This window comes from Neoarius graeffei, chromosome 13, assembly GCF_027579695.1.
Source record: "Neoarius graeffei isolate fNeoGra1 chromosome 13, fNeoGra1.pri, whole genome shotgun sequence".
NCBI lineage: Eukaryota > Metazoa > Chordata > Actinopteri > Siluriformes > Ariidae > Neoarius > Neoarius graeffei.
Genome location: NC_083581.1, coordinates 10316579 through 10330116, shown reverse-complemented (window position 1 = coordinate 10330116; position 13538 = coordinate 10316579). Strand labels below are relative to the sequence as shown.

The following is a 13538-nucleotide window of genomic DNA, read 5'->3' as shown; positions in this document are numbered from 1 at the left end:
ATGTCGGCCGAAACGAATCCGAGATAATCGCAAAAGAAGCATTTTTTTCGAAATTTGTGATTTTTGTTTTTTTCCATGATGTGCAAGTTGAGATCTTGAAGAATGCAATCAGTATTTCAGATAATAGATTGTTTTGTTGGAAAAGCATACATTTTTTGTTGCAAATTGTCTCGTTTTTGTCAGGGCTGTAGCCTGCTGGGGGGTGTGGGTAAATTACCATATGGGCCATTCACATGAAGATTTAAGTCATTTTTTTTTCCGCGAATCAGCTGTATGATGCGGGCTGAGCGCATGGCTACTTAACCTGCATACAGGCGTGTAATTTCACTATGGAATGAGTTACTAAACAGAGCGCAGAGGAGCAAACACCGCGAAGCAAACAGGCACTCGGTATTTACATCGGAGATAACCATTTCTAGCAAAAAAAAACGCAACCTCGTTTTCCAGATTGAATGGAATACTTGAATGATCGGATGATACACGGACCGTTCTAGGATTACATTCCATCGGAGGCAGTGGTGTGTGCAAGGCGCCGTTTCTCTTTCTGATGGGGTAAGTTTATTAATCTAAGGCTATGTGGTTATTTTTGCATGTAACGGAGAGTGTTGTGGTTTGGTTAAGCCTAGGTCACAACCGGACGTACGATTTTTTGGCCGTGTGATTTTTGGCGTTTCCCAAATCGCTGCGTTTTTTTTTTGTTCACAGAGAAAGACGCGCGTTGGCCGTAAGTTTGTCTTGCAACCTGAAAAAAACGTCAGCGCCTGTAGAGTTTGTTTGACATGACAAAGAACCTCTGCGGCCGGTCTGCGGCTCGAAAATCAGCACATCACACGCGCGCTCTCGTGCTTTTCACACACGCGCTCTCGTGCTTTTCACACGTGCGCTCTCGTGCTTTTCACGCGCACTCTCGTGCGTTTCATGTGCGCTCTCCATGTATTTCTTGCGTTTTTTGCGTGTAGACCGGCTGTAGGAGCACGTACTGTACGGCCGGTTGTGACCGAGGCTTTACATGAAACTAGTGTTGTGTTAGTTGTGTCATCATCGTGCTATCTTTCTTTCTTACGGTGTGAGTAATTTTTCAACCACAAAACGTTAAAGTATACTTTAGGACTTATTTTTGTACTTCATAATTGTGTTGGGCATACTTTGCATGGAAGGAAAATTGACGTGGAGATCTTTGTCTACATGAAAGTAGTATCATGCTAGCTCATAGGGGGTAGGGCTTTCCTTAATGTCATGCAAATGAGCACCATTATGTGCCCGCCCTACACCCAGAGTAGCTGAGATGGAAAACTTTGAGGGCGATTTTCTCCCTTTTCTGTTTTAAGAAGTATACACTTTCAAAAGGCCACACATTCTTCAAATATTGTCAGATCTCCACATGGAAGGCATCATTGGAAAGCTTAGAAACTGTACTTTCTGATTCTGTCAATAACTCAAAATGCCCCTGGGCCGACATGTGTCCCTGGATTCTGTGATCTGCCACATTTGTTTGGGAGCCAATGCAATGTGGATAAAATAGGAGTGATGTGGTCATATCTTCTGGTTCTAGTAAGGACTCTTGCTGCTGCATTTTGGACTAACTGGAGCTTGTTGATCAACTTTCAACATTCAGGCAGTAAAGCATTACAGTAATCCAACCTAATCTTAGAATGAGGCAGGACTTGGACAACATTGTTTAGAGTGTACTGAGCAACATTCAAGCAACATTTGCAAGAGATTTTAGGATACCAGGCAAAACATACCGGTAGAGAGCTAGCTAGCTAACTAATTGCTAGCCAAGTTACCAGTGTTCACAAATAGTTGCTTGTAACATCTCTCTAACTTGTGGGAACAGAGGAACTGGAAGCAGGCTTCAGAACAGGTGTGCTCTTTTCATTTTTCACTTTTCAGTGACAACACGCAAACATATACACACACACACACACGTGGGGTGACACCACTCTTTCTCTTGTTCCTGGCTGTCTGAAAGACACACATAGACACAGGTTAATAGACAGCCAGTAATTCGACATAGGTGCACCTCATCACATCTTGCCTGCTGGTTTAACCTGCCACCTCGCTGTTTACAGCTGACACTTGACCACACCCCTACTGCCACATCCCCCCATCGCCCGACTCAGGCCAGGGAGCCATCTGGCCTGCAGCTGAGTCTCCCCCCTGGCAGGAGAGGTAATCCGCCACCACCATCTGTACCCCCGGCCTGTGGACCACCTCAAATTTAAAGGGCTGAAGGCATCCTTCATGCGGTGGAGCCACTGGAGCGGGGCATGGTCGGAACAGAGAGTGAATAGGCATCCTAGCAGGTAGTACTGGAGAGTGAGGACTGCCCACTTGATGGCCAAACACTCCTTTTCTATTGTGCTGTACTTTGACTCTCACATGGAGTGCTTGCGGCTGATGCACAGCACCAGACGCTCCTCTCCCTCCACCACCAGGCAGCATGGTGGTGTAGTGGTTAGCACAGTTGCCTCACAGCAAGAAGGTTCCAGGTTCAAACCCAGCGGCTGGCCTTTCTGTGTGGAGTTTGCATGTTCTCCTTGTGTCTGCATGGGTTTCCTCCAGGTGCTCTGGTTTCCCCCACAGTCCAAAGACATGCAGTTAGGTTGATGTGAGCCGGCCTTGGGCTGAAGTGCCCTTGAGCAAGGTACCTAACCCCTGACTGCTCCCTGGGTGCTCTAGTGTGGCTGCCCACTGCTCTGGGTGTGTGTTCACTGCTTCAGATGGGTTAAATGCAGAGGATGAATTTCACTATGCTTGAAATGTGCATGTGACAAATAAAGGTTTCTTCTTCTTCACCTGGGACAAAACAGCCCCCAGCCCTCTATCTGATGCATTGGTCTGTAAAACAAAAGGGAGAGAAAAGTCAGGAGAATGCATCAGCAGGCCCTCACACAAAACCGCCTTTACCTGAGCAAAAGCCCATTCGCACGGCTCTGTCCACTAGACTGGATCTGGCACCCCCTTTTTAGTGAGGTCAGTTAGTGGGCTGGTGATGTCTGAAAAGTTAGGTATGAACCGCCTATAATAGCCAGCCAGCCCCAGGAACTGCCTCACCCCCTTTTTGGTCTTAGGTCTCGGGCAGGCCGCAATCATTGCAGTCTTATCAATTTGGGGACGCACCTGCCCATGACCAAAATGGAAGCCCAGATACCGTACTTCCACCCATCCAATTACACACTTCTTCAGGTTTGCTGTGAGCCCAGCACAGCTCAACGACCTCAGAACTGCCCTAAGATGCTGTAAATGCCGCTCCCAATCATGACTATAAATGGTTATTTCGTCTAAGTAGGCCACCACATACGCATTGTGGGGATGGAGAATTCGGTCCATAAGATGCTGAAATGTTGCTGGAGCCCCAAACAACCCGAAAGGAAGGGTGACAAATTGGCGTAAGCCAAATGGAGTGGAAAAGGCCGTTTTGTCACGAGATAATGGAGTCAAGGGGATTTGCCAATATCCTATTGCTAAATCCAGTGTTGAGTAAAAGTGAGCTGTGACTAACCAATTGAGCAGTTCATCAACACGAGGCATTGGATATGCATCAAATTTAGACACCACGTTGACTTTTCTATAGTCCACATAGAACCAGACCGACCTGTCAGTCTTGGGAACCAAGACCACCGGGCCGCTCCAGTCGCTGTGCAACTCCTCAATTACTCTCATCTAAAGCACAGCCTGGAGTTCGTCCCGAACCACATTTTTCTTGTGTCCAGGGAGCCAATACAGGCGGCTGCGCACCACCACCCCTGGGGGAGTCTCAATGTAGTGTTCTATGAGGTTAATGCAACCAGGGAGGGAGAGAACACATCGTAAAATTCCTCCTGCAACCTAGTCACGGTTCCCTAAGGGATTCCCCTGAGAGGGAGGGGGGCTCTCCCCACTCTCTGTGTCATCATGATGCGGTGCTGATGTGGACAGCCCTGGGACCGCCTCCCCAGCTAACGTTGCAGCAGGATTCCCCCATGACGTACTACTGCAGGACCCACCCCCTGCTATCTGTTTCATTAATGTTTTAAACCCCAGCCAATCAGGTCCCAGGATCAGAGGGTGGGTGAGGCTTGGACTAACTGCCACCTCCACTCTATGTTTTTCTCCCCGGAAGTGAATACTGATGGGCATTAGCAGATATTTGTGTATATCAGGGCTTTTCAAAGTGTGGGGGGCGCCAGAGTTCTTCGGGGGGGCGCAACGTGAGAGTCAAAATGGATCGATTTTTAGTACCTAAAGCTACAGTGAGTGAGGAGACAAAGTCTGGGCCAAGCAAAAAAAACGGAGCCTCCAGGATGGTGCGATTTGCAACTTCAGCGCAAATTCAACCAATCCCCGCGAATTCAGGGCGGTGTTGCAATTATATCCAATCACCGCAACGTTCCCGCAAATTTGACCAATCATTGGCGTCGTCTTGAGGTGACGTCGACAAACTACCTTCCGCCTTACTTCCGTGTGTTCAAGAGAAGCAGTGTGTTATGTTTACAGTGAAGGACTGTGTGCACTTTATTTTTTTTACTTAATACAAGAAATTAATGGATGCCAACATTTTTGCCAAAATGGTATTTTATTTTCCATTGTTTAGGCAGCTTCAACATCATACTGTGAGATTCTGTTCAAATTGTTTTTTTTTCTTCTATGAAGCCTGAGCCATTTATTTAATTAGTTTATAATTATTGTTTAATTTAGTCTTCAGGAGAGACTGACTGTACACAGTACTAGTATTAATAGTTTTTTTCTTATATGAAAGCTGAGGCATTTATATTATATTTGAAGGTAACTTCATGTTGTGCTGTGAGGTTCTCTGCACTTTAACTTTAGAACCAACAGGTGCATTTGGCCTATTTTTCTGCATTTTTGTAGTCCTGGTAATCTTTTATATTGGTAAAGTTGTTTATAGGACCATTTATCAGTGTCTTTGTTTTTTTAATCAATAGTTTTTCAGTAATAACTTAATATTTAACATATCACTCAATTTTAATCACAAAAAGAGAAAATCGCAACAATTTCTTGCAACTTTCACTTCCTCCTGCAATGTAATCACAACAAAAACCTAAAAAACACCGCAACTTTCATCGCAATTTTTTTTGGAAAACCCCCGCAACATCAGACATTTTAGCCGCAACAATCACAAAAAAGGCCCACGAAATCCTGGGGGACTGGAAAAAGAAGGAAGTATGACCACGATTATTTACGGTAAAGTTTGGATTTTCATGGACTGGATCTGAAGATGCTCCACTGCCACAGTGTGTTGTCTGCCAAGAGGTGCTAGCTAACAATGCTATGAGATGTTTAAAATGTGTAAAACAAGATGTTTTAAAAAGCACAGATGTTTAAAATGTGAAAAAGAAAAAAATGTGTACAACAACCATTTTTTTAAAATACGAATGGAACATTAAGTATAGCAACAACAAAAATTGTAAGGGGGGGCGCGGTTGTTTATTTGCTCTCCGAGGGGGGGGCTGACTCTTCCACACTTTGAAAACCCCTGGTGTATATCATCGTGCACACACCTAACCTTCACCAAATGTGCATTTCACAGTACCCTGCATTGAATCAGGCTTTGAATCCACCAAAGCTTGATCTGTACTCCTTTGAATAATTACAACTATCATGTATGCCCCCATTCAATCAGGGGAAGCTTGTGGTGCATCAGAGATGCAAATCAGTAGCCCTGCCTCCTTGTGGAAACACTGATTCCCTGCTTTCCCGCCGTGCCTACAGACCTGCCCAGGCTCACTCTCGGTTCTGGTGGGCATGGATGAGTTCACCTGTGGAAAGAGAAAGGGGGTTAATGATGGCACAGACACAGAAAGAGAAGGGAGAGTAGAAACACGAGGACAGACATGAGTGCAGGGAACAGGTTTTGGGGGAATTGGCCCCCATTTCTGCAGGGATGGGGTAGGGGAGGGGTGAGCAGAGGGGGGACGAAGGAGAAAATGAAAATGAGAGAGAGGGTGGAGAAGTTGTAGCAGCGCCTGCTTCCAGAAACACTATCAGGTGATCCTCAGCCAGCTGGACCGCCTCCTCCGGCGACGTTGTTCGGTGACACCAGATGCATGCTGATGTCTCACTCAGCAGCTGGGTGATGAACTGCTCCAGTGTCACTCACTTGAGGATGGACTTGACGTTGCACTTGCCGGCCAGCAGCCACTATCAGCAGGCGTCCTGGAGCTGTTGGACAAACACAAACAGCCAGCCCACTTCGCTGTATGCCAGAGAGTGGAAGCGCTGGTGCTGCTTTTCTGGGCCATGGCCGACCCACTGTAGGATGGTTTGCTTCAGGTGGGGGTAGTCCAGCATGTTGGTGGCCTAGAACTGTCGAGCCACAAGCTGGGCTTCCCCCAACAGGAGCGATAATAGACGAGCCACCCACTGTAAGGTTGGCCATGAGCTCACCTCTGCAACATGCTCAAACAGTTCGAGGAAGGTGTCGGGGTCATCCTGCGGCCCCACCTTGACCAGGTGGATGGGCATGCTGGCCGCAGGGACAATGGCTGGTGCACCCATGGACTGAATTCAGCTCCAAATCACCTGCCGGTCTTCTGTTTGGGCTTCGAGCAGAGCCTGGAAGTGCCAGCCCTGGTCTACTGCCAGCAAGACAAGGGTGTACTGCTGGCACTGGACATCATTGGAGAGTGTTTGGAGGAGCTCTCTGACTGGTTCGGAATCCATGGCACTGTTCCTTCCTCAGTCCCAGGTTTTGGCACTAGTGTTACACCTCTCTAACTTGTGGGAACAGAGGAACTGGAAACCAGTAATTCAACACAGATGCACCTCGTCACGTTATGTGCAGGTTCAACCTGCCTCCTTGCCATTCACAGCCAACACTCAACCATGTCCCTGCTGCCATACTGCTATAACCTAGTTTTGTTGTTAATTAGCCATGCTTACATTCCTGAAGTAAATAAGCAAGCATGATTTTGCATGATTTTGACCAGAATGGAAAGTTTGATAAGTCTTTGCTTGCATGTTTTGTTTATTTTGACAAGGCTCACGTGTCATCATCATCTGATCTGGGCTCCAGACGCTCCTCATCCACCTCCACATCAGAGTTGTTCTCTCCTTCATCATCAGCATTGTCTATTTTTTTATCTCCAACCGTCTTTCCCCTCACCTCCTCCATTGCGTTGTTTTCATTAAATGGTGTGGCTGTTTCTGACAAACAAAGAAAAAAAATGTAAGTCCTACAAAGGACCAACGTTGGATCCTTAAACTAGGTACTATGCTCAGTTCTAGGCTTGGAGTGCATTCGTAAAATGAATTATAGTAATGTAAAAAAACAAAACAAAAAACCTATTTACCCTTTTTCTGATTTCTTCTATTATTAAGAGTTTGTTACAAATGTTTTATATATTTAGACAAAACCTAACACCAGGCAAAGAAAAGCTGAGTAAACGTATAGTTTCAGAAGACTTAAATTTTTTTTTAGATTATATCACGTTATTGTTTCAATAGCAACAGTTCATTCACAGGGACTTAGTACTGTAGTGTATATAGTGGATTCTTAACATCATTGAAGCATAATAATAAACAGATTGTGCAGTTTTTTAACAGTGAAAAACAGATAATCATTGATATAGTGAAGTTTTCACGGAGGAGATGATTATTTAACAGTTATGGAAGGAGTCTCCAGTGTCAGCACTTTATAACGATCAGTAAGTTTAGTGAACATGTGTGAACATGTTACAAAGCTACCTCAGTGGTTCTGAGCAACCAGTAATGATAATGGATTCTGGTAAAGAGTCAATGTTGGGCCCTGAAGCATGGTTATTAACCTTTTACTGCTGTACTCCAAGACTGGAGAGGATTTTGCTTCACTTAACACTAAAACAGATGGTAAAACCATTTGCTAACTGAACAGTGCTGTAAATAAGTACTTTTCCTGATTTCTTCACGTTAAAGTGCTTGCTCTAATGTGCTGTTGCTTCTGCAGGTACAACTCAGAGTTATTTAACATTACATTTTAGACCACAAGAAAGTCTTCAGAACTGAGGACTTTATAGTACAAGAACTCTAGGGATAAATTTAAAGATTTTAAATTTATGTCCAGAATGTATATATTTCTGTAAATTTGCTTTGTGGCAATGTCCATGATTAAAAATGCTATACAAATAAAATTGAATTACATTGACTTGAGATGTTTGGTTGCTCTGTAATATTACAAGGTGTGTGTGTGTGTGTGTGTGTGTGTGTGTGTGTGTGTGTGTGTGTGTGTGTGTGTTATCTCATTAACTTAAAGTGAGAGAGGAAATAACTGTTTATTAAGGAAGCCAAGAATGACTATGCTTGGAATAATTTTTTCATGCTGTTTTCTCATGAAAATGAGATTTATGAGAACTATTGCATGAATTATTGCATTATCTCAAGATACCAAAGCTTTGCCCCTACTGTATATACTGGGGATGCTGATCTCAACTGAGGAAATAATCAGGCAGTGGAAGGAAGACTTTGATGATCTCCTGAATCCTACCAATACATTTTCCATAGAGGAAACAGAGTATAAGGACTCAAAGTGGGATTCTCCCATCACTAGAGAAAAGGTCACTGAGGTTAAAAACACTTCAGTGGCAAGGCCCTAGGCATGCTTGAGATTCACCTTGAGTTCCTTACGTTTATTAATGTTGTTGGGCTGTCTTGTTTGAATCACCTCTTCAACATTGCATGAAGGCTGGGGACAATGCCTCTGGATTGGCAGACTGGGGTGGTGGTAAAAAGGGGGACCTGAAGGTGTCTTCCAAGATTAGGGAGATCACACTTCTCAGCCTCTCTGGAAGGTCTATGGCAGGGTGGTGGAGAGGAGAGGCCATCTGTTCATCAAACCGCAGATTCAGGAGGAATAATGCAGTTTTCATCCTGGTTGTGAAACACTGGACCAGTTCTTTACCCTCACAAGAGTATTGGAGGGTGCATGGGAGTTTGCACAAACAGTCTTCATGTGTTTTGTGGACTTAGAAAAGGCATATGACCATGTCCTGTGAGGGTGTTTGGGAGTATTGTTACGGGCCATTTTGGTCCTGTATAACCGGAGTGAGAGCTTAGGTCACATGGCTGGCAGTAAGTCAGACTTGTTCCAAGTGGGTTTTCATCACCGTGAGAGCTGCCCTGTCACAATCCAGCCTGGAACTTCCAAATCCTGACCTGCGCCTTTGCGCTCCACTCCACCTTTTCCCCGTTCTCCCCATGCTGCGCCAGCACACCTGCTATGCATTTGCTTTTAGCCACTCTATATAAACACTACGAGGAGAATTATAAGACACAGAAAAATACTTGCCATTACATTAAGTCTAGTTCACGCTCATATTTGCTTTTTCTCTGCTGCATTTCTCTGGTTTCCTGACTTGGATTATGTTGAGGATTATGAGTTTTACCTGCCAATTTTGGGATTTTTGACTGTTCCTTTGACTCAGGACTTTTTTTTGGCATTGTTTTGCCAGCTATGCTTGGATTTCTCCTGTGATTACTGTGACTGTTTACACTGTGTCCGCTCTGCTGTCCTTGGATGTACCCAGGATACTTTTGACTGTGCTGATGTGCCTGCTTCCCGCCTCTGCTCTTCACCATTCAACTCATCAGGTCTAATCTGTGACTTTTGTAGTTGCTCTTTGGGTCCGATCTGCACCTGTGACCTCCCGGTCATGACAGAATTTTTCTGCCACACTGTGGACCCAGTAGACTATGACGATCTCAAAACTGCAACAGCAAAACAGGGCTCAGTTCTCCAATCTCATCAGCAAGAGATCATAGCTTTTCGCCAGAGCATGTCCTCTATCACCGACACCCTACAATGACTCTCCTCACAGATGGAGAGCCTTCAGGCTTTGATCACAGGCTGACCAGCAATGGCACCAACAAGTCAACCGGCTGCTCTGGCCTAACCCCCCGTGAGCCTCATCTCCCTGCTCCACAGCCATATCATAGTGCACCCCGTTCATTCCTCTCACAGTGCTCCTTAGCTAGGGAACATTAATGGCATTTAGCAGACACTCTTATCCAGAGCAACATACAATAGACCCAGAGCAACCTGGAGAGCAGCTGGGGGTTAAGTGCCTTGCTCAAGGGCACTTCAACCATTCCTGCTGGTCCAGGGAATCAAACCAGTGACTTTTTGGTCCCAAAACTGCTTCTCTTATCATTAGGCCATGGCTTCCCCCAGAACTTCAGGCATCTGCCTTCCCTTCTGAGATCTTGTGTGTAGCTTATACAGTGGCATGCAAAAGTTTTGGCACCCTTACTAAAAATGTCTGTTACTGTGAATACTTAAGTGAGCAGCAGATGAACTGATCACCAAAAGGCATAAAGGTAAAGATGACACATTTCTTTTCAGCGTTTTCTGCAAGATTTGCATATTATTTTTGTTTTGTACAATTGGAAAGTGAAAAAAGAAAAGGAACACCATGCGAAAGTTTGGGCACCCCAATACATTTGAGTTCTCAGGTAACTTTTACCAAGGTTCCAGACCTTAATAGCTTATTGAACTATGGCTTGTTCAAATTCTTCATTAGGAAAGGTCAGATGATGCAGATTTCAAAGCTGTATAAATTCTCTGACTCCTCAAACTTGTCCCTAAAATCAACAGCCATGGGCTCCTCTAAGCAACTCCCTCATATTCTGAATAATAAAATAATTGATGCTTACAAAGCAGGAGAAGGCTACAAGAACATAGCAAAGTGTTTTCATGTAGCTGTTTCCTCAGATTGTAATGTTATTAAAAAAATGGCAGTTAACAGAAACAGTGGAGATCAAGGTGAGATCTGGAAGATGAAGAAAACTTTCTGAAAGAACTGCCCACTGGATTGCTAGAAAGGCAAATAAAAACCCCTGTTTGACTGTAAAAGACCTTCAGAAAGATTTAGCAGACCCTGGAGTAGTAGTGCACTGTTCTATGCAGCGACACCTGAACAAAGATGACCTTCATGGGAGAGTCATCAGAAGAAAACCTTTCCTGCATCCTAGCCACAAAATTCAGTGTCTGAAGTTTGCAAATGAACATCTAAATAAGCCTGATGCATTTTGGAAACAAGTCCTGTGGACTAATGAAATCAAAATAGAACTTTTTGGCCACAATGTGCAAAGGTATGTTTGGAGAAAAAAGGGTGCCAAATTCCAGGAAAAGAACACCTTTCCAACTCTGAAGCATGGGTTTGGATTGATCATGCTTTGGGGTTGTGTTGCAGCCAGTGGCACAGGGCACATTTCATTGGTCGAGGGAAGCATGGATTTGAATAAATACCAGCAAATTCTGGAAGCAAACATCACACCATCTGTAAAAAAGTTGAAGTTAAAAAGAGGATGGGTCCTACAATAAGATGATGATCCAAAACACACCTCAAAATCTATAATGGAATACCTCAAGAGCCACAAGCTGAAGGTTTTGCCATGGCCCTCACAGTCCCCTGACCTAAACATCATTGAAAATCTGTGGATAAATCTCAAAAGAGTAGTGCATGCAAGACAGCCCAAGAAACTTGTAGAACTGGAAACCTTTTGCAAGGACGAATGCGCAAAAATCCCCCAGGAAAGAACTGAAAGATTAGCTGGCTACAAAAAGTGTTTACAAGCTGTGATACTTGCCAAAGGGGGTGTTACTAGGTACTAACCATGCAGGGTGCCCAAACTTTTGCTTCGGGACCTTTTCCTTATTTGTCATTTAGAAAATGTAAAAGATGAAAATAAAAAAATTGTTTTTGCTTAAAACATTAAGGGAATGAGTCATCTTTAACTTTATGCCTTTTGGAGATCATTTCATCTTCAACTTGCTTAGCTGTTCACAGTAACAGCAATTTTGACCAGGGGTGCCCAAACTTTTGCCTACCACTGTATCTTCAAGATGGCGGTGTGAGCAGACATAGTGGCCCCTCTCTCTCCACTTTTAGTGTCTAAAAGTGTGTGTTCTAGATGATATCACAAGATATCATTACCACTGCCTTCTGGCTAGAGGAAACATGACCAAACATCTCGTCTTGGACCAGGAAGTCGTAGAGGAACTTCGAGGCCTAGGTCTTCTCCACTGGACTACTACATCACCTGACACAACTGCTGTGTCTCACCCAGAGAGGAGGCACCAGAAGCAGTGTGAGAGGAAACAGAAGCATGGCAAGCGCGGCGGCATCCGGGCTAGGCTAGCTGCTAGCCCACACAGACCCGCGATACTATCCCTCATTCTGGCCAATGTATGCTCACTAGACAACAAAATAGATAACATAGAACTCATGAGATCTGTGCTATGTGATGTGGGGGACTGTTGTTTCATTTTTACAGAATCCTGGCTTAACGACAACATCCCAGACTCTGCTATCCAGCTAGCTGGGCTAACATGCTACCGCGCCGACCGAGCCTTTACAGAAGGAGGCAAGACTCGTGGCAGGGGAGTGTGCGTTTACATCAGTGACGCTTGGTGCCGGAATGCTACTGTTGTGCACAAATGTTCTCTGCTGGCAGAGTTTATCATCATCAAGTGCAGACCCTTCTACCTACCAAGGGAGTTTACACTGATTCTGCTTGTTGCTGTTTACATCCCTCCCACAGCTAATACCAACACTAGAAGTGAGGCACCCAATGAACTTTACCAGGCCATCAGTGAACAACAGACAGCGCACCCAGACAGATTCCTCATCACAGCAGGAGACTTCAGTTATGCAGATTTAAAGATTTTACTGCCCAAACTACATCAACGTGTGGATTTTCCAACAAGAGGTGACAACTTACTGGACTTGGTGTACACAACCCACAAAGGAGCTTACAAGGCCTCCCCCTTCCCCCACCTGGGTCTCTCTGATCACATCACCATCATGCTGAGACCTGCATACAGACCCAGAGTGAGGGCCATCAGACCAACACAAAAGCGGGTACATGTGTGGCCAGAGGGGGCCTCCTATGCTTTGAAGGACTGTTTTAGCACTACACACTGAGACATTTTCAAAGAAGCAACCACTTACCATGACCACATAGACGTAGAGGAATACACCAAGGTCGTCATAGCATATATCACAAAATGCAATCATGATGTCACTCACTGCAAAACCATCACTGTTCCTGCTAACCAGAAGCCTTGGCTGACAGGAGAGGTTCACAGGCTCCTGCGGGCTTGGGACACAGCCTTTAGGGCTGGTGACACTGCAGGACTAGCAACAGCCAGAGCCCACCTGTCCCGTGGCATCAGGGAGGCAAAATGTCAGTACAACAGGAAAATATCTAGACACTTCAGCAACACCAGAGTGCACAGTCTCTCTGGTATGGCATTCAAGCCCTCACAAACTACAACCCCCCACCATGGACCTGTGAGAGTGACATCACATTGCTAAACTGCCTCAATGACTTCTTTGGAAACTTTGAAACACAAAACAACACACCAGTACAGAAGACTACTCCTCCTCTGGACGAGCAGACTGTATGTCTGGCTCCAGCCAGTGTGGAGAGGACCCTCTCCAGGATCAACCCACATAAGGCAGCTGGACCAGACAACATACCTGGTCATGTTTTGAAGGACTGTGCCATGGAGCTTAAGGATGTCCTCACTGACATTTTTAACATCTCCCTTGAACCAA

General features: G+C 45.0%; 1 protein-coding gene across 2 annotated transcripts in view; it reads right to left on the bottom strand.

The window, feature by feature from the left end:
* Positions 1-13538, bottom strand: part of LOC132896423 (serine/threonine-protein kinase Nek5) — a 186335-nt gene that overhangs the window by 22333 nt on the left and 150464 nt on the right. For both annotated transcript variants that reach the window (XM_060937239.1, XM_060937240.1), the window contains exon 21: positions 6990-7149. In XM_060937239.1, coding sequence (XP_060793222.1) covers positions 6990-7149 — 160 coding nt within the window. The remainder of the gene's footprint in view (positions 1-6989; positions 7150-13538) is intronic.